This window comes from Lichenostomus cassidix, chromosome 7, assembly GCF_008360975.1.
Source record: "Lichenostomus cassidix isolate B80296 chromosome 7, HeHo_3.0, whole genome shotgun sequence".
Lineage (NCBI taxonomy): Eukaryota > Metazoa > Chordata > Aves > Passeriformes > Meliphagidae > Lichenostomus > Lichenostomus cassidix.
The window spans coordinates 12041270-12067360 of NC_139488.1; the positions used below are offsets into that span (position 1 = coordinate 12041270).

A 26091-nucleotide genomic window follows, 5' to 3' on the forward strand; every position below is an offset into this window, starting at 1 on the left:
TGGTCACCTGTAAAGTTTGCAAAGCCTTTCCTTCTTCAGAGTGAAATTTTCCGCATTTGGGGTTTTTTCCAGCCTGGTTGTTGTTTGTTATTTTAGAAATTGGAGCATGTGTGTTGGAAAGAGGCAGAGAGAAAAGAACTGTGCACAGTGTAACAAGTTTAGCTAAAAACTTGGCCTGTGTAGTTGAAAACAATAGAAGACTTCTATCTGTGAATATCTGGGTAAAAATTAGCTTGAATGGATTAAGCTATGATCCGTTGTAAACGGACTTCCATATGAGTGATATTTTATCATTAATCTTTACAAGACCCATAGAACCCCAAAGGTGATTTTTTTCTTGGGCTTTGTTTGGCTTTGAATGTGTGTTAGGAAACACGTTTCATGCAGAAAACCTCTTTATTTTTTAATTTTCCTCCGTGAAGACACAGGGTCACCCAGCATTGGAATGTCATAATACATGTGCGTTCTCCTTTGGTTACACTCACCAGGCAGCATGAATGACCTGGGTGGTTTCCAACTGGTTGCACGTACCCCCCTTAGAGCCAAGCAGAGGTAGTCATTTGTGCCTTTTCCAAAATCCAGATGGGGAAACTTCCTAGCTGGTAAAATTAATTACCTTTTCTTGCTGCCTTGTGCTCTTGAGATTAGTCTGCTTGGTTCACCAAGGGTTGCCCAGCAGCATTGCCAAGACCTTTTTACTGAGCCCTGCTGAGTGTGGAGAAGCAAGGAGCTCGTGTGCTGTTGGGTGCAGCCTGCCAGCTCTGCCCAAGGACAGAGCAAGCACCAGGAAGGATGGGATCTCCTTCAAACATCACGTGCCTGCCACTGTGTAGGTAGCTCTGCCTGGGCATCAGGGCAGCCTTTACTGGAAGAACTTGCCAGTGTTTGCTTTAAGCCCAAGCACATGATTTCCCTTTTGCATCCACCCCCAAATCGAATTCAATGCATGAATGATGGAGATCCTGAGTATTTTTCCATTTTTGTTGTTGACAAAATTGGGGAATCAAAAGGTATATATATTCTTTTCCCCTTGTGTTTTATTCCTGTGCTGTCTCTGTCAGTCTGCATCATTATTTTGGTCATCTTTTCTCTGATTTTCTGGTGGCTAAAGGGAGTAGATGGTAAATGCTAAATAACATCAGCACTGCAATAGTTTGACTAAGCAAAACCTACATTCATTAGCAAAAATATGAAACAAAACCATTTAAAATGTTAGCATCTGGAAAAGGGGAGTCTTGTTCCTCTTGATTTTCTTTTGTCATTTCTGAGTACAGTCCGTGATACATGTGTGTCTCATGTTTTTCCTGGCCTATTTGCCTTTATATATAGTCTTGAATTTCTCAGAAACTCTTGACCTGAAACATAGGTTTCCAAGGAGCATGTCTTTGATACACTGCTCCAAATTATGTAAATACGCACCATGTCCCTTAAAGGCTGTCTCACTGCCCACCCTCTAAGATACCTTACAAAAAACAAAGGGAAGAGAACATGTTTCAGGGTGCTGAAAGAATCTGACCCAGTGAGCTGCTGAATTTTTTCCTTTTTCATCTGTTCCTTCTGCCGCTGCTACCTTGCCTTGCATCTTTGAGCACACAGAGCTCCACAGAATCTGAAACTAGAAGCCTTTATTAGAGGACATTTTTAAAAATTTCTTGCTGCTCCTCTGGGGACCGAAGTAATGGCAGCTTGAAGCAGTGGAGAATGTGTAATTAGGGCAAACAGCGATGCCTCGCGTGATCGGGAGAAACAGGAGAGGAGGGGAAGCGCAACAGCCTGGCGTGCACAGGCTGTTACTAGGAGACCCCGGCACGAAATGCATGAGATGCGGGGTGCTAATGGGCCGGCCCTGCCGCCTGGGTACCAGCCCGACCTGCTGCACAGCTGCTTCTGCCTGCCCGTTGCCAAGCAACTCCATTTTTCTCTTTTCTTTTCTTTTCTTTTCTTTTCTTTTCTTTTCTTTTCTTTTCTTTTCTTTTCTTTTCTTTTCTTTTCTTTTCTTTTCTTTTCTTTTCTTTTTCCCTTCCCTTCCCTTCCCTTCCCTTCCCTTCCCTTCCCTTCCCTTCCCTTCCCTTCCTTTCCTTTCCTTTCCTTTCCTTCCCTTCCCTTCCCTTCCCTTCCCTTCCCTTCCTTCCTTCCCTTCCCTTCCCTTCCCTTCCCTTCCCTTCCCTTCCCTTCCCTTCCCTTCCCTTCCCTTCCCTTCCCTTCCCTTCCCTTCCTTTTCTTCCTTTTTCCTTTTTCCCTTTTCCCTCCCTCCCTCCCTCCCCCTCCCCCTGCCCCCTCTCCCTCCCTCCCTCTCCCCTCTCCTCTCTCCTCTTTTTTTTTTTTCTTTTCTTCCTTTTCCTCCCCCCTCCACACCACTTATTCTGGAGGCTTAATTGGGTAGTTTTGCTCCTGGTGTTGCTGCCGGGTGCTTGCCTGTCCCTGCTGCTCTGCTGCTGTCCCCAGGGCCTGGCCCAGGGAGGATGTGCCGGCAATTAATGGGGCAGAAGCTTGGGCTGTGTGCTCGGGCTGGCACCAGCAGCTGTCCCCCAGTGCTGCTCCTCACCATCCCAAAGCTTCCTTCAGAGAGGAGCTGTGGAGGGGGGTTTGAATGGGGAGCACATTGCAAAGGCTTTGTCACTCTCAATGGGAGTCTTGCACAGACTCAGAGAGATAAAGCCAGGCATTCCTCCCCTCCTTCAGGGCTCGGCATGGATGGCAACGTGCCCTTGTTAAATGCATCCTCTTGAGTAGAAAATGGAACATTTTCAGTTCTTTGAATGTTGCTACATGCTTTGCTTTTCTCTGCTTTTCAGCTAGGCAAGTGGGCTTTGTGGATGTGTGTTAGGTGCTTGTGTGTGTGTAAGGCATAATGCTGCAAAAATTGGTTTCCTTTTGTATCCTGAATGGCTACATGCTGAAGACTGCTGGCTCAGTAGACAAGCTTTGGCAAGGCCCTTAGGAACTAACTCGGAGCTTTGAAGTTTATAGAAAGACTGATTGGACTTCGGGTCTGCTTCTTAACCTCTTTTCCCCCATCTCTAATATAGATATGATCAGAGTCACCTCTCTATAAGGGCACTGTTGACCTTTTTGGATGAAAGGAACTGTACATCATTCATGGAAATGTACTGCTTTTACACTTGATCATCCCTGCCCTTCTAAAAATAGGTACAACCTTCTCACATTGTATATTTCACAATCCTGTCACATTCCTCTTCTGCCCCATACGGTCTTCTGCCAGCTTTTCTCTTGTGCTTTGTCACCCTTTCAAAGCCTTTTCCATTTCTCCAGCAGGTGGCAAAACTTTGAATAAAATGCCAATTTAACAATTTTTTTCTCTTTTTTTGGGTAGAAAACATTGGTGGGCCAGTTAAGCACTGACCATTGCCCCCTCCTTTGCATTCCTTTTTAATAATAAAAGTATTAATTAGGCTTTCTATTCTCCAACAAAAATCAATTAGGAGTATATTGAGGAATGAAAGGCCCAGAAAAGTATCTGAAATTGATTTTTGTAATTAGTTTTACTGGTTGATGGGTTGCACGCACATACGCTTAGATATTAGCATTGATCTCCAGAGGATATGTGTATTAAATAGCCTGCTCTTCCTTTTTGCTAAAGAAATGAACTTATTAATCTTAAAAAGAGGGTGATATTGTTGTGAGCTGGACTGCAGCTGCTCACTAGCTTTTCTGTAACCTCACCAGCAAAGCAGCTGCCTGAGCCATGTGATGGTAACATGCTGAATCTGGTGTGTAAGTGGGGATATTTAACAAGAAGCAGATCTGGGGTAACTCCTCTTCTGTGTCTCGTATTTGACAAAGTGTATATGTGTAATGAGGGAGGACAGGCACTGGTGTTAAGGAGACCTATCTGGTTAGATTTCATTTTTCAGGGCTTCTTAAACCCAAATGTCCTTCTGAGACAAGTTTCTATTAAATCTCATGTAGCTCTTCACATGGGAAGAGAGGAGTGACCAGTAACATTTTCTGTTGTGCCATGTGCTGTGTGCTGATGTTCAGCTAATTAAAAGAATTATGGCTTGGCTTCATTGGTATGCCACATATGTAGCTTGTGAAGCTCTCAGGGACCCTTGGAGATGAAGAGTGCTACATAAATATAAAATATTGGTAATGTGATGCTCCATATTAGGCGTCTCATTGTGCTGAGGCAGACTTTCACAATAAACTGTAGAGCACTAGGAATGCCTGCCTGGCATTTCTCTGCGAGGTGATCTGGGGGCTGTTTCTCCTCTCAAGCCACACCAGCTTCTGGCACTTCTGAGTGGCTTGTGTCTGCAGCAGCAGCATCCCCATGGGCACCAGCCTCTGAAGGATGCCTGGGTTCATCCTGCAGGGACACTGCTGCTTGCTGCAATGGCATGGTCCCACTCACCAGCCCAGGAACAGTAGGTCCCAAAAGGATTTCTCAGAAAGGGTAGCAAGAAAAGTTATGAAAACACTCTTAGGGTAGCAAGGAAAGTTATTAAAACACTCTTAAAAAGCCAGTAGCACTACTTGATTCTTCACACATTTCTTCACACAGCTCAGACCCCCAGAGCTTCCTTTTAGGAAAAATACAAGCAAGAAATTTTGCATTTAATTCCTTTTCTCAGTTGTAATTTTACAGTTTGTTCAGTTCTCCAGGAACATCATTCTTGAAACAAGTGTAGCTGAAGCTGTCTTTCAATACCTATTCTTAGGCATTGAGACTTTTAGAACTTGTTTCATTTTAAATGGTTCTTAAATTACAGATTTTAAAAAGGAAGGAAATATTTGTGTTTCGTTCCGACAACTCTTTTTTGATTCGGAAGTTATATATATTTAAATAATTCACAGTGTATTAGAACACATGCTGATTTTTTTCTGTTGTTTTCTTAAACACACTTTTGCATGCTAGCTTTGTGTAGCTATGCAATATCTTCTTAAGGAGCTCTTCAAACATAATGCAATGAATATCTTCTTTGAAAGGCTTTCAAAATATGCATACAGGATTTGGGGGTTTCCCCTCAGTTTCTTTAAACATCTTTGGCTAAATCAAAAAGGAGTGTCGAGGGACAAAAGGAGTCCCTACCACATTTTAGCACAGAGAAGTATCAGCAAGGATTTTGACTGTGATTCTCCTCTCAAGTTCACTGCAAGACTGGGGGCTTAAACTACTTGATTGTTTTACTAAGTGCCCTACAAGAGAGTGCAGGGGAGGGGTAAGGAAATAGATATGAATGGATCATAATATATCATAATATCTTTGTTTGCTTTCAATTCTGTAAAGATACAGGGTAAAACTTGAGCCTAATAAACATTTTTCCTATGACTTGGATGGACCCAGGGTTTCACCCCATAGCGTTGGAAGTCTGTGATCTTATTGTGCTCATCCCAAAATCTGGAGGGTTTTCTTCTTAAAGTCCCTGCTGTTGAAATTCGAGGGATAGAGAGCAAATTTCTTCCTCTGTATTTCAAAATAAATGTTCCTAGCCTGCAGGGCTGCAAAGAGAAGTTTAAAATCGTGGCCCTAGGTTATCTACAAAGCAGAAAGCAAGTAATGTCTGAATATTATTGTTTTCTTCTTTAAAATCTCATTATTTCTGTGGAAGAGTGGACTCATGACTTTCTAACCCTTGGGATTGGCAATAAATAATGCAGCTTTAAGAAGTATAATATGCCAATTGTGTGCTGTAGTATTGTGATCATGTCCTCAGCTGATCTTGGTTAGGTACCTCTGTGTCCTGTAACCTAATGTTTCTACTAATCACTCTTTGCTGAAACAGCTTCTGTGAGATGTCTTAGCAAACACTGCCTTACTCCTTGGACAAGAGAAATATGTCTGGGACCTCTCAAATGCACACAGTGTGGATGTTGGGTCCTGGGTACCCACCATCTCTGCAGCTCTCCTCTGTGCTGCACTGCTCTCTGATGCGCATGCTGCCCATGGAAACTACAAGTCAGTAAGTTTGAAATCACTAGATAGTGTCTCTGACTCCCAGGGGGTGAAGTAGAAACAGCTGAAAGCCAGTGTTCTGGGTTGGTTATAGATTTTCCATAAGCAAATGATACATTTTTTTAACACTAGTGCTCATCTAAGAAAATTGCATAATTCACTGCTTGAATATGTCTGCACTGCTGGCTGCCTGCCCTTCCCAGGTGCATTTATGGATGTGTGGAATCTGAACCAGCTCCATGGTGTGGAGTAAGTTCTGAACTGAAAGAACTTAGTATTTAATAGCTGCATATCTAGGTATCAGCTTATTTTTGGATAAGGACTGGCTCCTCCATTTGTATAAATGTGGATTTATGGATTTGTTTAAGGACTGCACAGATCCTTGTGTTGAATAAAGGCGACTTAAGGCATAGAGCCTTAAGTTTTAAGAGTGGTTTTTAATTTGAGAAATTAGGAAAAAATTCAATGTGGCACAGCCCCGTGATGTTCCTATTTTTAATTGGATTTTGAAGCTCATAATTAATTTCTTAAAAAGGGGAGATCCTGGCCCTGTAGAAGTGAGTAGGAGTTTTGCCATTGCCTTCAGCAGAGGCAGATTTCATCATCTATCTTTTTATTCTCACTAAGCCTCTGAACAAGAGAACACCCTAACACATGGAAAGGATCCTTCCCATTTCTTCTCCCTGCTATTGCCAGCACTGAGGTAGGAGGACCCTCCCCTCTCCTTCATTCCCATGCTTTCTACATATCAGCACCTTGACAAGATACACTTCCATTTCATCTTCATGTAAGGTGAAAGCAGCCATTAAAGGAGCAGTTTGTTCTTAGTCTTTACATGCAGAGACAAGCAGGTCTCTCTCCTCCTTCCCTCCTGTGTTTTTGAGCAGCTTCAGGAGGGCAGGAAATCTAACCTCTTTGAGTTCTCTGGGTCAAGGAGCCGTCTGACATGGCTTTAAAGGTCATTGTGCTCCTTTGCATTTACCTTGTGCCACTGGGAACACGGTATGCCAGCACGCAGGCTGGAGCACTAAGAGGTACTGTCTGACATTTTGCAGAACAGGGCTTGGGTTACAAAGGAATAAGCATCTGAAAGCAAAACTCAGCTCAGGGCTGTGCAATGCCAGAGCTGGAACACTTGGGAGAGGAGCCCCTGCAGCAAGTAACAGAGATATGTGGCATTCTGTGGGTTTACCAGTAACAGTGCTTGGCATTTCTGTCTCTCATAACCTATATATAGCACTGTATATTTTCAAAGCTCTTGACAAATTTTAACAAGCCAAACTCCACTTCAGTCCTAATAGCCTATATAGTTTCACAGAAAGCCCAGGATGCTTTTCCTTCACCCTTTTGCTCGGTAGATGACTGTATCCTTGAGACTGGCTGTACCTGCCAGATTTGGCTGAGAAGTCGTTTTCTGCATTTGCTTTGCAGCATGCGTGGCAAACGTGCTGCAAGGCAGTTTCTCTGCCTTGCTGTCTCCACTCTAACATAGGCACTAGAGAGCGTCAGAGAACCAAGGAACTGCATTATCATTGAGACTTGTTTACTGACAACTTTTTAAAACAATTCATGAGCTGTTCAGACAAAACCAGTGTGCCATCATGGGCATGGGACCAGGCCTGGGAAATTCCTTTTCTCTGAGGAGAGCGGATGCAGTTTGCTATATAGGGTGCAAAGGGCCCAGGAGGAGAGTGCTGCAACTGCAGCTCCAGTGCTTGGGGCCAGCACTGGTGACAGTGTTTGAGGTACAGTTGAGCAACCAGCCCGGAAACAAGACAACAGCACCTTGCTCATTAACAAGAAGTTTCTAACTTTTTATTTTCCTGAAGAAATCATGTTCAAAGAATAAAAATCCAAGAGGTAAGTCTGCAGAGACGACCAAGCAGGCACAGTCTAAGAGGGTAGTGTTATTGTTGGCTCAGTCCATTGCTCTTTTGGACATTTTCCCATGGAGGACTGTGACTCACAACAGGCACATCCAGGCTGGCCTTTCTTCTTTCAGGAACCGTGGGATAAGTGGATATTTTGGTGTAGTCTTGCCAGCTGCTGCCCCCTCTTCACACCTTCATCCCAATGAATTCTTTAATTGAACTACTGAGCCAAAGAAACTTCTCGGACGCCAGTAAAATGGCTCAACTGCAGTTAAGGTCTCAGCCCATTCTGCTGCTCTGTCTGGGGCAGATGACCACTGTGCAGCACAGCTGCCTGTGCTACAAGATGTCTGCAGAAACTCACTCACCAGAGAGCAGCATCTTTTTCATGTATTTTAGTGCAATTCCCTTTCCCTTTTCTTGCTCTTTCTGGCTTCTCCAGTTCATCATCATGATATACATAGGTCTCCGATAATCAGATCTTGCTCTTCTACTTGCTGAATAGATGCACTAAATACAGCAATCTGTGTCTCTGCACTGTCTGCTGTGGTCAAGTGATTGTTTCATGTGACTGGCCTAGAGGGGTCACACAGACTGCAACCTCAATGTGGCCTGTGGTGGGTTTTTTAAGATTACATTCTTAGCAATTTTAAGAACAAATAAATAAGTAATAATCCACTTAATAGCTTGGTAGTGAAAGTGATTTCTTGTCTGTATTTTATCTCAACTGACTGCATGGGGAAGAGTGACATAGAGTTTATATAGGAGGAGATTCATTGGAGCATTTGTTGTGGGGGGAGATGTTAAATTTGGATGCACACCAGTGCATGTGCACTGAATAAGGAAAAGGGAGTCATGAGACCTTGGAATTCTTCATCAGAAGGTTTTAATGACTCCACAGATGTTACACTATGACAGACTTTGATCTGCAGAGACTGATGTGCATTAGAAGATAGCTAGATATGAACACAGAAACATAGAATATCCTGAATTTGAAGTGACCCACAAGGATCATTGAGTCCAACTCCTACCAGCAGACTAGAATCTCCCCTGTTTTACCCGGCGCACTCACTGCCTTCAGTGGTGTTGTTAATATTTTGGGGCAGAACCAGCTGATTCAAAGAAGTAAAAATGTATTCTCTCACACTTGACACCCTGATGCATAGTTTCTTGATCCAAGGAGTAGATTTTGTTGCCAGAAGCAAGTAAAAAAGATGCAGTCCTTGGGGCAGCTGGTGTGTGTCGCTGTTGAGCAGCTAGCAGAGTAATGAAGGCACCAGTTCTCAGTGGCAAGAAGGAATGACCTTTATTGTTTTGATTTCATCACATATATAGAGTTCTCAAAAGTCACCCAGATTGGTCAGTCAGAAGCCTTCTCCCAGGCCTGATTGGCCAGGCCTGCACTGCCCAAGTTCTGGGACACTGTTCCAACAACATCCAAACTTTATCTTTATTTACAAAACACAAGAAAACTTCTCATGGGAAAAACCTGTGCTAGCCACAGGTGTGAATGGTTTAGGGGAACAGACATGAGTCTGGCCATGCAAAGGGTAAATAAAATCAGAGTAAGGCATGTGATGCAGTAGTGGTGGTCACTCTGGAGTTGTGCACACCTGTACAGTGTTCAGGTGTTAGCACGGTCACTCAGGTACCACAGTAATGCATCTGACAAGGTTAGGGTGAACTGCAAAGCTGTTTGAAAATGAAGCTTCAACCACACAGCTGCATACACATTTGAGGACATACTTGGGGCTTCTTCAAAGGCCAATTGGCTGGTTTTGTAGAAACAGGAGGTAAAGTTGTGTGAGCATTTTAACAGTGATAAAATCTGGACTGGAACTATCCCCAGTACAATGCATCATAAGCCCAAAGTTATTTCTATCCCACACTGACCATGAATTGTGTGATGGGCTAACTTACTTGAATGGGTTAGAGGCAGGGTGGGAGGACACAGGGCTATCAAGTTGAGTGCTCAGTAATGCTGCTGCCACGCTGACTGTTCTCTCCTCCCCTCTGCAGGTGAGAAGCCTTACAAATGCTCGTGGGAAGGGTGCGAGTGGCGTTTTGCACGGAGTGACGAGCTCACGAGGCATTACAGAAAGCACACGGGTGCAAAGCCCTTTAAATGCAACCATTGTGACAGGTAATGCAGCTCCTAACATGGTGTTCAAGAAACATGTGGACTTTTGTGACTGGCTTGGAGCCGCCAGCTCCCACAGACAAGAGACATGGCTCCCAGCAGAGAGGCCTCTTCTGTACCCCTGCCTCGATCCCTGGACCATGGAGGGACCCTCTGCTCTGCCCCTGTCCTCTCTGCCTCGGTGGCCAGGCAGTCTGGCAGATGGTGAATACTTCCTAAGCAGTCTAAGCTGTTTCTATCCCACAGCACAGAGAGAAATGTGGGACCAAATGTAGGTCTGACTGAACCCTGCTGGTGTGTGTTGTGGGCACAGGATTCAGTTCATAGGGCAGCTCTTGTTAATACTCTTAAAGCAGAGAGTACATCCAGACGACCTTAGACCATTTCATTGATGGACCTCTCAAAATAACATCTCCCCAGCTTTCTGTCTCCTGATCCTGTAAGCCTGCTGTGCTCACAAAGGTAGAACTCCTTCTATTTGCTCTGCTTCAAGGACTACCCTAAGCACCACTGCTGGCTACTCACATTTTGGCAGGATGGGCCTCAGAAAAACATGGGTGTATGGCAGGAGGGATGGGGAGTGTGTGTGGCTGTTGCGCTGCAAGTGCCCCAAATCTATAGGAAACCTCTAGGAAAAAAGCATTTATTTCTGTATGATCGTTGTCTTCTCTTACCACTGAGTCTAGGGGCCCCAGACTTCCCTGGATGTAGCAGAAGAACATAAAGAAAAGATAACAAAGGGCACCATTTTCAAAAGCCCAAGAGTGATTTAAACATACCTTACAGTTCAAGTTCATGGGGTTGTTTTGTGTAGGATCAGTGATCTCTGCACATTTCTGCTAATTAGTGAATATTTTTCTTCAGTTTTAAATCTCACCCTTGACATCTGTTTGAAGTGGGAAATACTCTGCACCTTAATTCCGTGAGTGTCCAGATTTCAAAGCCTGTCAGGTGTGCAGAGCCGAGGTTCCTGAGGAGCCTGTCAGGAAGCAGTGCTCTGGGCACTCAGAAATGAGGTGTGAGCTGAGCACCCAGCAGCTCCCCCGGAGAGCCTCCCCTAGGGCCGCTCATGCGATTGGTTTTACAGTCCTTGCTGCTGCTGCTGCTGCTCCAATAAATACTGAGCTTCTCTAAAAAATCTGGTCATCCTTGCTTGGTGCGGAGTGTTTTTGAAAGCTGGGTTCTTTGAATTTAGAAACAAAACCAAAGGACACCCTTCTCCACATCCCCAGTCCAAATTGATAAGAAAGCAGGGTGGAGCAAAAGCAATTACCCCTGTAATGACTCTTGACAGCACTGACAGGATCGAACAATGGGCACTTCTCCCCCATTCACCCCCCCAGCTGAAGATTGGCAGTGCCCTGGGTGAAACCTGGATCCACTACTGAGTAATCAAATAATGTGCTTGCATCTGAACATGTTATCCAGCTAATCCTATTTATATATATTTTTAAAAGAGGCTTAAGAAAATTACCCATCTTTTTAATGCAGCACTAAGGTTCTTGACTGTGATAAGGAAACGTTTTGTAATACAATAAAGGCTCTAGGAAGCCTCTGGGTACACCAGACCAACAGAGAATATGCGTGGAGAGAGGATGTGTGGGACATAAACAAGGGACCCCATCCGTTTATGGGAAGGAAATTTGATCATTTTCACATCCTGCCTTTCCAAGAGCTTCATCTCCTTAAGTGCTCTTCTGCCCTTGTCTCCCCTCTTACCGTCCCCCTTCCTCCATGGAGGGCTTCCTCTTGGATTATCTTTTGTTTTATCCCTGGATTATCTTTTGTTTGCTCAGAATGAGGGACAGGATAAGCCAAGTAGGGACCTCTGCAGTTCTGCTTTTGTTTAAGCACTTCTGTGAATGAGAACAATTATGTTCGTTGTTTTAAATGTAAGGCATTGCCTTTCTCTTTTCTTTCCTCTGAGCGGCCGCACAAACACACATACACATACACACACAGCCCCAGGGTTTCTGTGTCAGGACAAACAATATTTTTAGCAGAGATCTAAAGAAATATAGCCAGTATTTTCAACTCCTAGGTCTCTTTCAGCCCTTTGTTAAGTGTTCATTATTCTCCCTCTACATATTATCCCTTCCTACCTAGCTTTCCTCTTTGGCAGCAAACTCAGTCACTGCAGTCAAAAGATATATTCCTGTAATCACCTAATGCATTTTCTGCTCTTCTGCTGAATCTGTAGATGAAGGGAAAACATTATTAATAAAGTTAAGAGTGCTGGGGACTGTGTGCTGTTAAACTCTATGCCCATACCATCTGTGTGGGATGATAGGAGGCAGATTGATCCTTATTCCCCCAGTTAATTGTTGCAAGCTTTTAGAGTGACAGTGCCTGTTCTTTTGCCCCACTCTGCCATACTACTGTTTTTCATTCTTTTCTCATTCCCAGGCCTCTCTGCTACCACCTATTGCAGAGGTCACCTCGAGCAAGCACTGAAACATGAGCCTGAAACTGCCTTTAGTTATTTAGGCAGACTTTTAAAGATGTGCCTTCCTGAGCCAGGGTTCCAGCTGGAACACAGTTTCTCTGTATTTGAACTGCTACCCGTTATACTGCTACACTAGCCATTACTGACAGGAGCTGTGGCCATTCTCTCAGACATGCTGGCTTGCTGGATTTTAAGGAGCTGATTGGAGCTGTTTTAACAACACTGGTGTAGCACAAATCCTATGCATGTTGCTCAGAGCTGAAGGCTGTCTCTTGGCAAACAGAGCATGGAAGGGGTGATTCAGATAGGAGAAGGGAATGTTGTTCACACAGTCTGGCTCTAGTTCCCTTCCAAGGCTGCTTTTAGATGTGCTTGTGTCTCTCACCTTCTGACCAACATCAAAAGGGTATTAATGTCCTCTGTGTACAAGTCAATTTTATAACAAAAGAGATAAGAGGATGAGATTCTCTTCTGCTTTCCCAGCCCTATCCCAACACCACGCAGCCCACAGATCACAGTGTTAGTCATAGCTGGCAAACTACTGCTGGTTTGAGTAATATCATATGTACTGCAAATGGCGTGTGGCTTTGTGGCAACAGGAGAGAAAGGACAATCAGCTAAAGTGGTGGAGAAAGCACCACAGGAAAGTCCTTAGTGCCTTCCAGACATCAGGGTTATGCTGGTTATTAGCATTCCCCAGGAATTTTGTCCTTCAGAAACACAGGCTAGGGTTGTTCCGCACACAGTGCAAACCCTCAGCACTTCAAGGGGAAGAGTTTGACAGGGTGGTGACACTTGCTTATTCTACGTAAATATGTATTTAGGAGACAGCCACTTAGTGCCAGACTGTTGGGGTGCATATTCCTCTCTGCGTGTGTGCACATGTGAACATGGTTTCCTTGTTGATAGCAAGCTTGGAGTGCACTTAGCTGGAATGAACACATCCCACTGTGGAAAATCCACAGCTGGTAATAAAAATGGCTGAGCAATATATTCTCTCTCATTGTACTTACCTTCCCTTTTTCTCCTCCAGAGGCTTCCGTGCCAAGCAGTATTGTGTTGCTAAGGAGATACAGCAAAAAGAGAAAGGAAGGAATCATATTTGGGAGCAGGGAATTTATGTATCACACATCACTATGACTTTTATAATTAGAATGTCTTATTCTAGCATAAACTGTCCTTTCTAGGAAGAGCTAGACTGGGGGAGGGATGATGAAGAAGGCTGTGATGGGCCCACGTATGATGTGCAGAGCTGGTCTGGAACTGAAAGAGGTGTAGAGCCAGAGATACAGAGCAAAAGTCTTGTGTCATGACAGGACTAGACACCAGCAAGCTCCTGTTTCTTAATTTTTGAAGAGAGTAGTTTCCTTTGACAGCTTATCCTGTGGAGCCTCTTCCACTGCTACCTCTAGTCCCAGAAAGAAAAAAGTGTGTCCAGTAATCAGTAGGCTTTTTGACTGCATGATTTAGCTGCAAAAACTTTGTATGGACTGTTTTACTGTTGAAAATAAATATCCACATCCACCAGCCTTACCAAGAGATACAAGGAACAAAATTAGTCAGCAGGAGAATATGAAGAATTAGTATTGTACCATTTTATTAGCTATAAACTAGCAAATATGGCACCATTTTATTAGCTATTAAAATACTATAGATGCTAATGCAGGGGTTATTGACGTGAAACAATGTATTGGATCTATATGTTTAACACATCTTGCTATGGCGTGACTCAGCATACACTTTCCTGGGTTCCATCTATAAAAGAGACAATTGGAGAGGAAAAGCTGTGCTTGGGTGGTGGTCTTATGACTAGTCCTAGACTGAAGTGCCAGCTGGTGCATGTCTTTTTGGCAGCCACTCAAGCTGTTGTTTTGTTTTGGCAGCCCTTGTAGCCAGAGCATGCTGCTTTCTCAGTTTAGACTGATGAGAGAGACGTTGGTCCAAGGGTGTATTTTGGCACCCTAGGGCTAGAAAATTCTAGCTGTGCAGAGCCTGCTGTGTTGAAAGCCCAGGGTCCATTGTCATATTCATGTCTGTCTTGCTGTGCCTCATGTAGGAACTTGGAGGAATGCAGCCTCCATCCTATTTTGAAGTCTTTCATTTTTGCCATTCTGAAGGTATTAACTCCCTTGTAAGCCCTGCAAGTAGAGAAGGGCTGACTTGAGCAGAGTTATGCTCATTCATAGAAAATTATTATATGACTTTGCTTACGGAAGGTGCCTTGTTGCAAGGTGTCTTTGTTCTAAAAATGTACCTGTTGATCACTCATCTCTGTGTGGAGATGCAGATCAATTACATGTGCAGTGGAATACTCCAGCAGGACAGAAAAGGCCCCCCAGCTATTTAAAATAGCTTTATTTTTATCGTTCTTCTCTTTCTCAGACTTTCTCTACTTAGGGTGTTTTTCCTTTGGGTATTTTTTGGGTACTATTTGCCTTTAGATTGACTGTCTTTTTTTTATCTATCAGTGTTGTTTTTTGTTTTTTTTTCTAGGTTGTTCAATTTGTTCATCTGCTTCTTTCTGAAAAGTACAAAATACTCAGCTACTGCTTTTGTACAAATACACTTGGTGCCCATGTATGAGCTATCTTGATTCTCACAATAAGCCATTTGGATAGTCTTCAGCCCATTATTGGTGGCTGTTTTGTAGTTTGATTCTGTGGAGCAATGAAAAGACATGCCAGGCATGTCAGTTCTGTATGTTCCTGGTGCTCTTGGAGCCTACAAAACCAGTTCACTCAGAAGCCACAGATGTGTGGGGGTTGGTATGATATTTGTAGTAAATGTTTTTAAAATAAATAAGCCAGCGCCTTGTGGCTTAAGGTGGAAAGAAGGCAAGCCAGGATTTGCAGGAAACTTGAAAACCTTCTGGTTTTTAATGCTGAACTGAAGTTTCTAGTAGAAGTTTAATTTCTGAGTGTGTCTGAGTCCTGCCACTGTGACAGACAGGCTCCATTTTAGGGCTGTGGGGTAGGCAGCCAGAACCACTGCCTGCTTGTCCTGTGGTTTGCTTTGCGGTGCCGTATGTATCTTAAATGACACTGTGACGGTGGGTGAGAAATGAATTGGCACTTTCAATCCCATGTCTAATGGGTGTGGAGTCAAAAAAGTATTTTTGCTTACTTGATAGAATAAAGCATATATTGAAAGGTAAGAAAAGCACTTGTCCTTCTGAGAACTTATTCCCTTGATCACTCTGACAAGATCTTGGTGCTGTGAAGTTCCTGAATTTGGGCTACTGTTCTGCTGCTGTGAGTGCCCTGCAGCTTGTGTATTACAAGGCAGCTCTTCTAGAATATGAATTTTTGATTAACTCTTTGTGGGGTTGCTCTCCTCATGGATTAAGTGTGTTTTTTTCTGAGTATCTTAACCTACCTCCTGAGTGGATCAAGTAGAAAAAGGCAGTGGATTTCAGAAGAAGGCAGTCATAAGCCTTTAGCGAGGGAGTTAATAAAGGATAGATGCTTCATTTCAAATTTATGCTCTACCTTATTCCCGATTAACTACATGTTTAGACCAGCCCCAAAACTCAGCTAGTTCTTTAGGGTTGCCACTCTATCTCATCAGGATCCAGCTACATGTTCAGAATGACAAAACATTATGTTTTCTAATGAGATGGAAAAAAAAATCTTTGTGAATAAAGAACAGAAGTTGAAAGCTCAGGTCCTGGCTTTCTCCGCCCCCCCCCACCCCAACTGGTGTTACTACACCTGTGTGATTTACAACTTGCTCGCCTTCTCTGTCTCAATTGTCACTCTTACAAAACAGGCATAGTATCTTCTATCAACATCCTTCAGGGAGATAATGTTCATCAGAATCCACATATTAGCTCCCAGATTCCCAGCAGAGAGGAAGGGAGAGATATGAAGCCTGAAGGATTGTCACTCTTCAAACTCTGAACCAGTTTTCCTTCCAATTTGGAGTTAGAAATGAGAATTCAGCTTTCAAAACTAACATCATTCTTCAGTGCTTGTTGCAAGTAGTGGGCACTTGAGAAAGCTGGTATTTTTAACAATGATGTTGTTGAGTACTTGAATAAAACTGATTTTTTTTTAATATGCAAACACACACATCCTAAATATTTGGTTTTATAGTACAGGTGCATAGATGAGCACTCTTCCCTGATGTTTGACTCAATGAAAGAGGCAGGAGGGAGAGGAACAGAGGAAGGAGAAAAGTAGTCTCTTTAGCTGCTGAAGAGCCAGGGCAGTGGTTACAGAGGTCAGTCACACAGAGTTTGGTGGTGATCCATGGATGACCCAAGGAATGTCTTTAAACTTAGATATATATTTTATCCTTCACATCACAAGGAAGGAGCAGAAACCCTGTTTTCCAAAGCCTATACTTATTCAATTTCCTGCTTGCTTTATGTTGCAGGTGTTTTTCCAGGTCGGATCACCTTGCCCTCCACATGAAGAGACATATCTAAATATCAGCCAGCTTGGCGTGGATGTCATCTGGGCTAAGTGTTGTGAGATGAAAGTGGAACTCAAGTTACAACGTGCTACCTTACAGGAGAAGAGAACTTGATCCCTTGTAATCCTCTGTACAAGGACCACATGCTCACACTGTCATGCACCCAGTTACACTTCAATACGTACATCAGTTCTTTAATGCCTTGCCCCAGCTGGATGGGAGAAGATGCAGGCAAGGAAATGGTATAGAGGTGAAGTCAGTGAAAAAGAACAATTGCTTACAGTACTTCATCCCTCTTGGATTTGCTTCCTGCGTTTGCCAGTGGAAATCAAAGAAAACAGAGGAGGCTTCCTTGCAGGAGGACGGCAGTAGGAGGGGCTTATCTAACTTGCTTCTCAGTGCAACTCAGTAGAAGAATATGTCGTCTTGAAGTTGCATATTTGTAGCACTAACTTTCTTTTTAAATAGATGGGGGGAAAAATGACCTAGAAAACCAAATCCCAGTTTGGTAGCCAAAATTAACCTCTTCTTTTTTTGTTCTTTGTCTGAGAATTCTTAATGTTCAGTGCATCAGACTCCTCACAGACACTTTGACCTGTCTTGGTTTTGGTTCTTCTTCCTAGAACTGAGCTGTTGAGATCCTTTTAAGTCAATACCAGTGGCCTTAATGGCAGCAGACTGTGGAGTGACACTTGTGACACAAATATCCTCTTTTTGGCCTGAGTTTATGTAGACTTCACGGAGGATTATATTTTTGTTGGTTGATTTAATTTTAATTTTTTTTTTTTTTGGCTATTGCACAACATATGCACTAGGGACTCTGGAAGCTGCTGCCACGATGGCTAAGTAGCCAAGGAATAAACCCCTGAGATACAGCACCTAATATCTCTGTAAGCCTCACCTTATTGCCATAGCTAGGACTTCTTGTTTATTTTTTGAACAAAAAACTTTAAAAGCTTGTTTGGAAGCTTAAACCTTTTTTCTCCTTTCTCCACAAACAAGTGATCTTCAGAACTCCTTGTCTTCACCTGGATATCAGTCTGGGACTGGCCACACAGGCATGACTACAGGATTCCTTCCACATCATGTGAGCATGTTAGCCACAGCCCACGGTGATTTAGTGGTGAATTATGTTGCTTTTTCTTGCAGTTCTTCTATTAACCAATTTAAAACATTAGACTTCTGTTTGTGTAAAGAGCACCTGCAGATGTTTTAATTTAAATCTAATGTTTGTTCAGCATCTTACACAAAAAACTCCCCCCAAGCCAAAAATCCTACTCCAGTCTCTGAGTAGGAAATCAAGAACCTCTTCCAAGTACAATGGCTTCATTCAGCATTAGGCCTTTAAAGAAATTATCAAAGTCCTGCTTTTCCATTCATCAAGTTGATGCTGTAGCCCACTCCTATATGAAAAAATGTAATCATGTGAGCGTTGAAGGGAGGGATTTTACATACAGCAGTGAGGCATTTCCAAATGATTGGTCTAAAGTATTACTAACCTAGAGGTCCATTTTGGCCTACGGTGTGAATCATCAAGAAGTGGAAGTCTCATGCTCACCCTTCCGTCCTATTGATAATTCGATTTCTTTGCCTCAAAGTGGATTAAAGTCTTCATTACAAAAGGAAAAAAACCCTAAAAAATGTATTGCCATAACTTGTATTTGAACATATTTGGCACTGGCCCTGACTCCAAAGACTGCATTTAGGACCATAAAAATGGCCTATGCAAGCAGGCAGGTGGTCATTAGGTTGTATATTTTGTATATTCTGGGACCATCCCTACAAGAGGTGTCTAGAAATGAAACAAAATAGCGTGTGGTCCACAAATGGTTGCTGCTCTTTTATAATGTGTTAGCCAACTGCCCTTCTTTGACTGTTTTGACTTACTGACTGTTAAATATTTCCCTTAATTTATTTTTTGGGAGGTAAAATTTTACTCTTAGGGGGAAAAAGAGCAAACAAGAAACTCAGTAGATATTTAAGAGCTGTCACCAGGATCCTTGGCACTTGAATTCTCAGCATTTTGCAACCTTTGGTTCCAGTGAGAGATTGAATTTATTCAAAAGATGCTGGTTTTCCTCACAGTTTTCACAAAACACTGTGACTGTCAACTGAACACTTTGAGGACAGGGGGGAAATACGATGTCTGGCCCATATGGCATGAAATATGGACCAAAATCTAACCATCTTTTAGGGACAATGATGTAATATTCGTGATTAGAGCATGAGAGAGAGTGAAAGTCAGAAAGAAAGAGAGAGAGAACAAAAATTGAATTTATTCCAAAGATTTAAAACTAACTGTACTCTATATGTGTATATATATATGCTTTTATATATATATATGTATACATTTAAAAATTGCAGAGCACTGCTTGCTGACAATCTCGTATTTCTCTACTTCTGTATTTGCATACTTTTTATGGCCATTCCACCCAGCTGTTCCACTGGGACTGAGGGCCCTAGAATCCAGTTTGCATTGGAGTATATAGTGCATCCTGCCTGATCACAGAATCACAGAGTATCCTGAGTTGGAAGGTACCCACAAGGATCATCAAGTCCAGCTTCTGGCCCTGCACAGGACACCCCAAGAATCCCATCATGTGCCTGAGAGCATTGTCCAAACGCTCCTTGAGCTCTGGCAGGCTTGTGGCTGTGACCCCTTCCCTGGGGAGCTGTTCCAGTGCCCAGCCACCCTCTAGGTGAAGACCTTTTCCCTAATGTCCAGCCTGAACCTCCCCTGACATAGCTCCATCCCATTCCCTTGGATTCTGTCACTGGTCACCAGAGAGCAGAGATTGCTGCTGCCTCTCTGCTGCCCCTCAGGAAAATGTCTAATGGGAACTGAAACCTCAGCTGTGTGAAACTGTAGAGCATCCAGGGAGTGCATTAGATTAGAAAAAGTATAAGAGAATCCTAGAATTCCCTTACTGTAGTGTCCTACAATTTATGCTCTCAAATTGTCCACTATGATCTTCATTGGCTGTGAACCTGCATAAATATCCTCCTTTGTCCTCTGAACACACCTGCCTTTAGATGTACTATCACTAGTCCACCAACCTTAATTATTAAGTGATGGTTTAAGCACCAGACTCTATTTAAATTGGAAGAAGTCAGGCAAGACTGTTTTTTAGTTCCAGTTGTCATTTATGGTCTCATTGGCATCTGATTTAAATATGCCAGAACAAGAAAAAAGCTGGGTGGAAAAAAAAAAAGCTGAAATATCTGTTTACTTTGTTCTAAAGGCAGGCCTACATCTAAATCACGGATCCAAATAGCGTAAAAAGCATAGAAAGAAGGGAGGTAAAAGGCTGATTTCAAATTTCTCAGGCTTTGTAGCAGGTCTTGAACTCTGAAGCCAAAATTTGAGCTTTGGAACCACCTCTTGTGTTTGAAAAGGGAGATATTTTTCAGCTGTATATATGGTGTACTCAGTCAATCTCTTGACTTCAGTTTTTGGGTGCTCATATGCAAGTGTCTTAGTCATTACTAAAATTTTGAACCGTAACTTTGGCATTTTATAGAAAGAGTCTCCATTTTGGAAAGGCATAATTAATGACACATTCCAGGACTGGTTTTTTACAATGACAAGTTTTGTTTCTTTGCAGATATTTTAAGCTGTACACTTCAAACTTGTGTAGTCTGTTATAGTTAGTTCCTTTTTGGGCCTGTGTCTCCTTGCTAAAGTTGTACAGTTGTCCTCTCTCTGTAGATTATAAGTAGAATCAGACTAAAGAGGAAAGGCTCTGTGTAAGGCTTGGTGAAAGCAAGCCCATAAATAGATTATTTGATGACAGTTGAGGACTGAGTTATCCAGCTGTAGAAAGGAGAAGCTTTACCCTTGTTTCCTTCAATGCTAGATTTATGCCTATTTGCAAAACAGAAGCCATTATAAGAAAGTCAGATTGTGGTTTCCAAGGCCGTGGAACTATAGGATGAAAACAAGTTGAGCTAAAACTCTCACAAAATAGTGTATACAGAGGAAGCAACTAAAACAAGTGTGAGTTTTTGTGATTAGCTAAATAATATTTTGGAGCAGAGCAGTCAATCATAGAATCATGTATGTAGAAAGGGGCCTCCAGAGGCCATCTTAGCCAACCTTCAACTAGAGCTGGTTGCTCACAGCCATATCCAGCTGAGTTTTAAATATCCCCAAGAATGGAAATTCTGCAACCTCTCTGTGCAAGCTGTTCCAATATTTAACCACTTTCATGGTTAAAAAAAAAAATCAAAAATCTGTGTGTCAAGTTGAAATTTTCCATGTTCAAACCTGTTCCCAGTGACTCTTCCACTGTGCACCTCCAAGAAGGGTCTGGCTTCTTCTCTACAGTCTTGGTTAGGTGTTTGGAGATAGCAATAAGATCTACACTCACCCTTCTCTTCCTAAGGCTGAATCATGTCCCTCAGCCTCTCTTCATCCATCATGTGTTCCACAACCTTCATGGTGACTCTCTGCTAGACTTGCTCCAATATGTCAATCATTGTCTCGTAATAGGGAGACCAAGACAGAATATTCCAGGTCAAGATGTGCTTCATATCATATCAAGTGTTGATATAATTTATTTGTTCTGGATTTTCTTATTATCTAATTGAGACAACTTATACTCGAAGACAAGATTCTGTTTTGAAAACTGACTAATAAAAAATAATTCAGAAAGCACCAGTATAAATGGTTTTCTAATCAAATTTGCTGAATCTGTGCATAAAAATATGCTTATAGAAATATAGTTCTATACTGCCAGCTTGAGGCCTGGCAAGCAAAATTCTGTTTTTCTCAACATAATGATTGATGGTTTACTTGAAACTAAAAAAATTATTTTTTCATTTGTACTATATCAAATATGAAGACACGTGATGTTGTATTTTAGTCACTTTTTATACTAAAACAACACTTCAGTACATCTTTGTTCTCTTTGGTTTTCCCCTTAGGAGATAAAGATCAACATAAAACATCACATATATTTTATCAAAATTGGTCTAACAGAAAAGCAGATTGCAGAATCCAGAGCATTTTTTATTATCTCTATGTTGTTCTTTTTCAATAACTAGCACTCAGTCTAGACAATTGCATTACCTGGCTAAACTGGCAACTGAAGTGAAATTCTAGATTCTTTCAATGTCTTGGACAAGGCCCTGAGCAGTAGCATTGTGATCTAACTAATCTTTCTTTAAACAAAGGGTTGAATGTTGGATTAGGTGACCTCCTAACATTGGAAGATACTCCAGAAGTACCTTCCAATATTAATTTTTCTGTGTTTCTATGATTCATTTCACAGCTCTCACTGATTAAATGTGTACTGGTTCTATTTCTTCATAGTCTTGTGCTGATGGAACAGACTGTAGGGCAGGTCTATAGGTTTTTTTCTCCTATTCTGAGAGTTTCATCCTTGTTAAATTTTATAAGGTTTCTTCATGAGGAGACCTAGAGAGGAAGAAATCTTAAAAAAACCCCAAACACTTAGCAAACCAGTTTGAAGCCATAGCATACCTTGAGATGTGTCACAGCTGCAGGGACCAGCCAGATATTCCAGAAACAAGTTTGTTAGCCTGGAAGATCCATGTGGTGTCTCAGAAGTGGTTTCCAAGACCTGAGATCTAAGCTAACATATTTCTCCAAAGGTGAATTTTTTTTTTTCCATTCATTCTTATTTTCCTCAGACTTTTTGGAATTGCTATTATTTGGGGGTAGCATATTTTCACTTAATGCATGGGAAGGACTGACCAAACAAGATGGGCAAGAAGAACCTGAATGCAAGAGGATCCCTCCAATCCTTGCTTTTGGAATTGTTTTAACTTCAGGCATAAAAAAATAACTAATCACTGGGGTGTATAGCTAAAACGGAGTTGATCAATATGATCATTGCAGTGATTGCGTATATCTTAGCTGTGACCTTTCTGATATCTACAGAATCAGGCTTTGTCCCTCATTTTTATCTGACCCTAGACAATCTGGGGTTTGTATCTAAAATAAAGGTTGCTCTGCCTATTTACCACACTTTATTTGTCTGTTTACAAAAGACAGGGTAATTGGTACTTTTGACAAAGCTGATGAAATTCAACTTCCTTAAATGTTTCCCTTCCTCGCCTCCTAATGTATGTCAAAATCTTTAAATTTAAAAAAAATTTAAAAGATGAAAATTTTGTAAATAATTTAATGTTACTAGGCCAGCACTCAGTGGATCAAGGGCTTTTACTCTTGATTTCATTCAGGACTTGGCACATTCTGTCATTCCATCCAGTAAGACTGTTTTTGAGCTTTTATATCCTGGGCAATGCTCTAACCCAGAGCTCCTAAAGTACTCTTTGCTGATTTCAGATAGAATTGCACTTGTAAAGATATCTGCATACCAAGAAAAAACCCAATGCTTGACAATAACTATTTAACTCTGTCTTGAAGAAATGGAAATACTTTTCTCCCAAGATACTCCAACTGTTCATTGACAAGCCTTGCCTGTCTTTCATTAGCATTTAAACTACACCTTCATGAATGATCTTTACCAGATTAGACTTGGATATTCTTCTTCCTTTTGTCACACTTGTGTCTCTTTTTATTAATAGTCTAGGGATGGCTACTGCAGTCTTTCTCCTCCACAGCTCTGCACAGGCTTCAGTGGCAAGATTTAGCATTGTAAGGACTGTAGGATCTGGCCTGCCAGGTACTAAGGTCTGTGTTGTAAAGCTGAGAATTTCCTTCTCCCTTAGAGGAAGAACTCTTGAGAATACTTGTGCTATATAAATTATATATATAATGATACAGTTGTATATATAAATTATATACATAAAAATGTGGAGATGGGGAGTAGACTGTGTTTATCACCTCAAGAATGAGTTTCCCTACCTGAAAACTTTCAAATGCAGGCATCATTTTTCAAACAGGGTTTTATAGTTTTCCTTAATGCTTGTTGATGGCATTTTTGGTGTAATAATTGAAGTTGGAACTCTGCGATTTTCAAAATGAAAGCTTTGATGATTTTTTTTCTAAGTGCTTTGGTCCTAACTTCTATGTACTGCCAGATAACAGGTTCTCCACCCTGTCTCTGTCTGGGTGCGGATGTACAACAGTATACTGTATATACCTACACAGAAGAGCAAACTGAGCTACTGACTTACAGTTTGTAGTAGCCAACCGTGCCTATTGCTTTCGTTTAGGGAGGGCACTTGCTGTTGCCACTGCATTTTAGGAATCATGTCAGCTTTTGTAGGAAAGTTTTCAACAGCACTGGGAAATACATGTTGCTGTGTACTGTGAATGAGTAGGCTGCAAATTTGGGGATTGGGAGGGGAGGTGGGAAGGGAGGGGAATGAGGGCTTCGCATGTACACACTAAAAGGGAACTAGAATGGACAGAAACATGGCAATTTTAGCCTTTATTGTTGGGCTCTCGGGGAAATGAAAAACTAACATGCAGTCCCTGGAAGGCCTGATGGCTGAAGGGCTGATCTTTATGTTTTGCAACATACATTTTACCCATCACTCTGTGTTTAAATCCCCAGACCTGTCAGATTCTGGAAGTAGATCAAAACACTGGTTTAAACACTACTTTGTTACCAAGGCCATGTCTCTACTAGGGAAGCTGCCCTACATTAAAATATCAGTGTAGTTAAAATCACTTTGTAGCTGCACCTGTTACCAGATTGCCTGGGTTGTGTTTGCATTGGCATCCTATGCAGTTAAGCTGAAGTGTAAGAAATGCTTCAACTAATTAAGATACCTCTACAGGAAGGTTCTTGCACCAATTTAAGTACCTGGTTTTTAAATCACTGCATATAAACTGTAACAGCTTTTCTCTTAGAAACAAGGCCTTAGGTTGGCATGTCTGCTCATCTAGTTGAAAAAATAATAATGCAGGCTGAGATTTTTTTTTTTTTTTCACTTTGCAAAGTGACCTGGTGTCCCTCTTGTTCTTTGAAACTTTTCTTGCTCTCTACCACACGTTAGATTTTTGTTTGGGGAATTTTTCTTTAGCAAAAACAACAACAAGAAAAGTATGAATGCTCCCTATGAAAAAAAGAAAAAAGAAAAAAAAACAAAAACAAAAAAACAACGTTGCTTGAAGGACTTTCATTTTGCACTATAATTTTTCTTTTACCAGATGTGTCTGACAAGTGCATTTCGGAGATGCCCTCGGTCGCGTTCTCTCAGGCCTACTCTGGTATTTCTAATATATCACAGAAGTACCCAATCTTGTAGCCCTCAGTTCTGCCTTTTTTTGACATTTTATTTTTTTTAAGCTTTTTATATATATATATATATAAATATATTACTTTGTCAGTTTTTTTGCTGTACAAAAAGTCTTAAGATTTAAAAATATTATTTGTATTATATGATGGTGGTATGTTAATGTTACAAAATTATTAATGAAGAAAAAATTTATTTTTGTTACTGGTCTGTTTCATAATTCTTTTTTAAATTGGTATATTGTAAGATATCTATGCAAAAATGTTATGTGACGCATTTTTATTTAAGAATGTAATATGTGTAATAAACAGTAGAATGTGTTTGGCCCGACAGTGTTTAGTGTGCCTTGTATATTATTTCTTTTATGAAAACTTTGGTGAAGAGTGAAATGGCTCTTGGAGTATCAGTTAAGGCTATGGTTCTGTAAATAGTTATTGACATAAAAATTACAACTTCTAAATGTGCTTAACCTTTCAGAATGATATTTCTGGATTTAAATAATTTATTTTATTTTTAATGTATTTCATGACAGTTCAAGTGTTGCTTATATTCATGCTGTGCCACATGTTGCGTTTGGAAAAGATGCTCAAGAAGGAAGCTCTTATTCTTATAAACTGACTGAATTTGGCTTGTAATCCTGCTTCTTTTGGAGTCAGTGATTTCTGCTATTTGATAGCTTACACTTGTTGAAGATTTCAGCCAGTATTATTTTGTAAAAGACACAGAGAACAGTTGTATTTCATTTTCCATGCTTAGCTCTACAACATTTGTCAGTGAGTGGTCAAAACAGGACTAGACTTTGAGGCTCCTGAGAGCTAGTGCTGTGCTCTAGTCTGCGTGTCAGGCTGTCTCACAGGAGTGCAGCATTGTTCTCTTTCCCCGCCTCAGTCATTTAGTCTCCCTCGTTAATGTCTGCAAAATTGCAAGCACAATTGAATCCACCTGGATGCTCAAGTACTAAAAACATATTTAGGCAGTAAAAACAGTTATTTTGAGCACAATTACTTTGCAGTGTCATGACATAAAATGAAATTACTTTTTCAAGTCAAGCCAACATCCCTTTAGGTTTTTGCTGCCTTGTGTTCACGCACTGCTGCAACCTCAGTGGGCATTGCAGCAGGACATT

At 41.5% G+C, this 26091-nt stretch overlaps 1 protein-coding gene across 2 annotated transcripts in view; it reads left to right on the forward strand.

The window, feature by feature from the left end:
- Positions 1-25297, forward strand: part of KLF7 (KLF transcription factor 7) — a 65692-nt gene extending 40395 nt beyond the window's left edge. Inside the window, exons 3-5 of one of the 2 annotated variants that reach the window (XR_014853438.1) lie at positions 9808-9931; positions 16752-17680; positions 17793-25297. Coding sequence is in view for 1 of the 2 variants with exons in the window: in XM_085066206.1 (XP_084922332.1) it covers positions 9808-9931; positions 16752-16803 (176 nt within the window). In the remaining variant the exon portion in view is untranslated. Of the gene's footprint in view, positions 1-9807; positions 9932-16751 lie in introns of both variants that reach the window. The other variant, XM_085066206.1, reaches the window with a different exon arrangement.
- Positions 25298-26091: the final 794 nt, after the last annotated feature.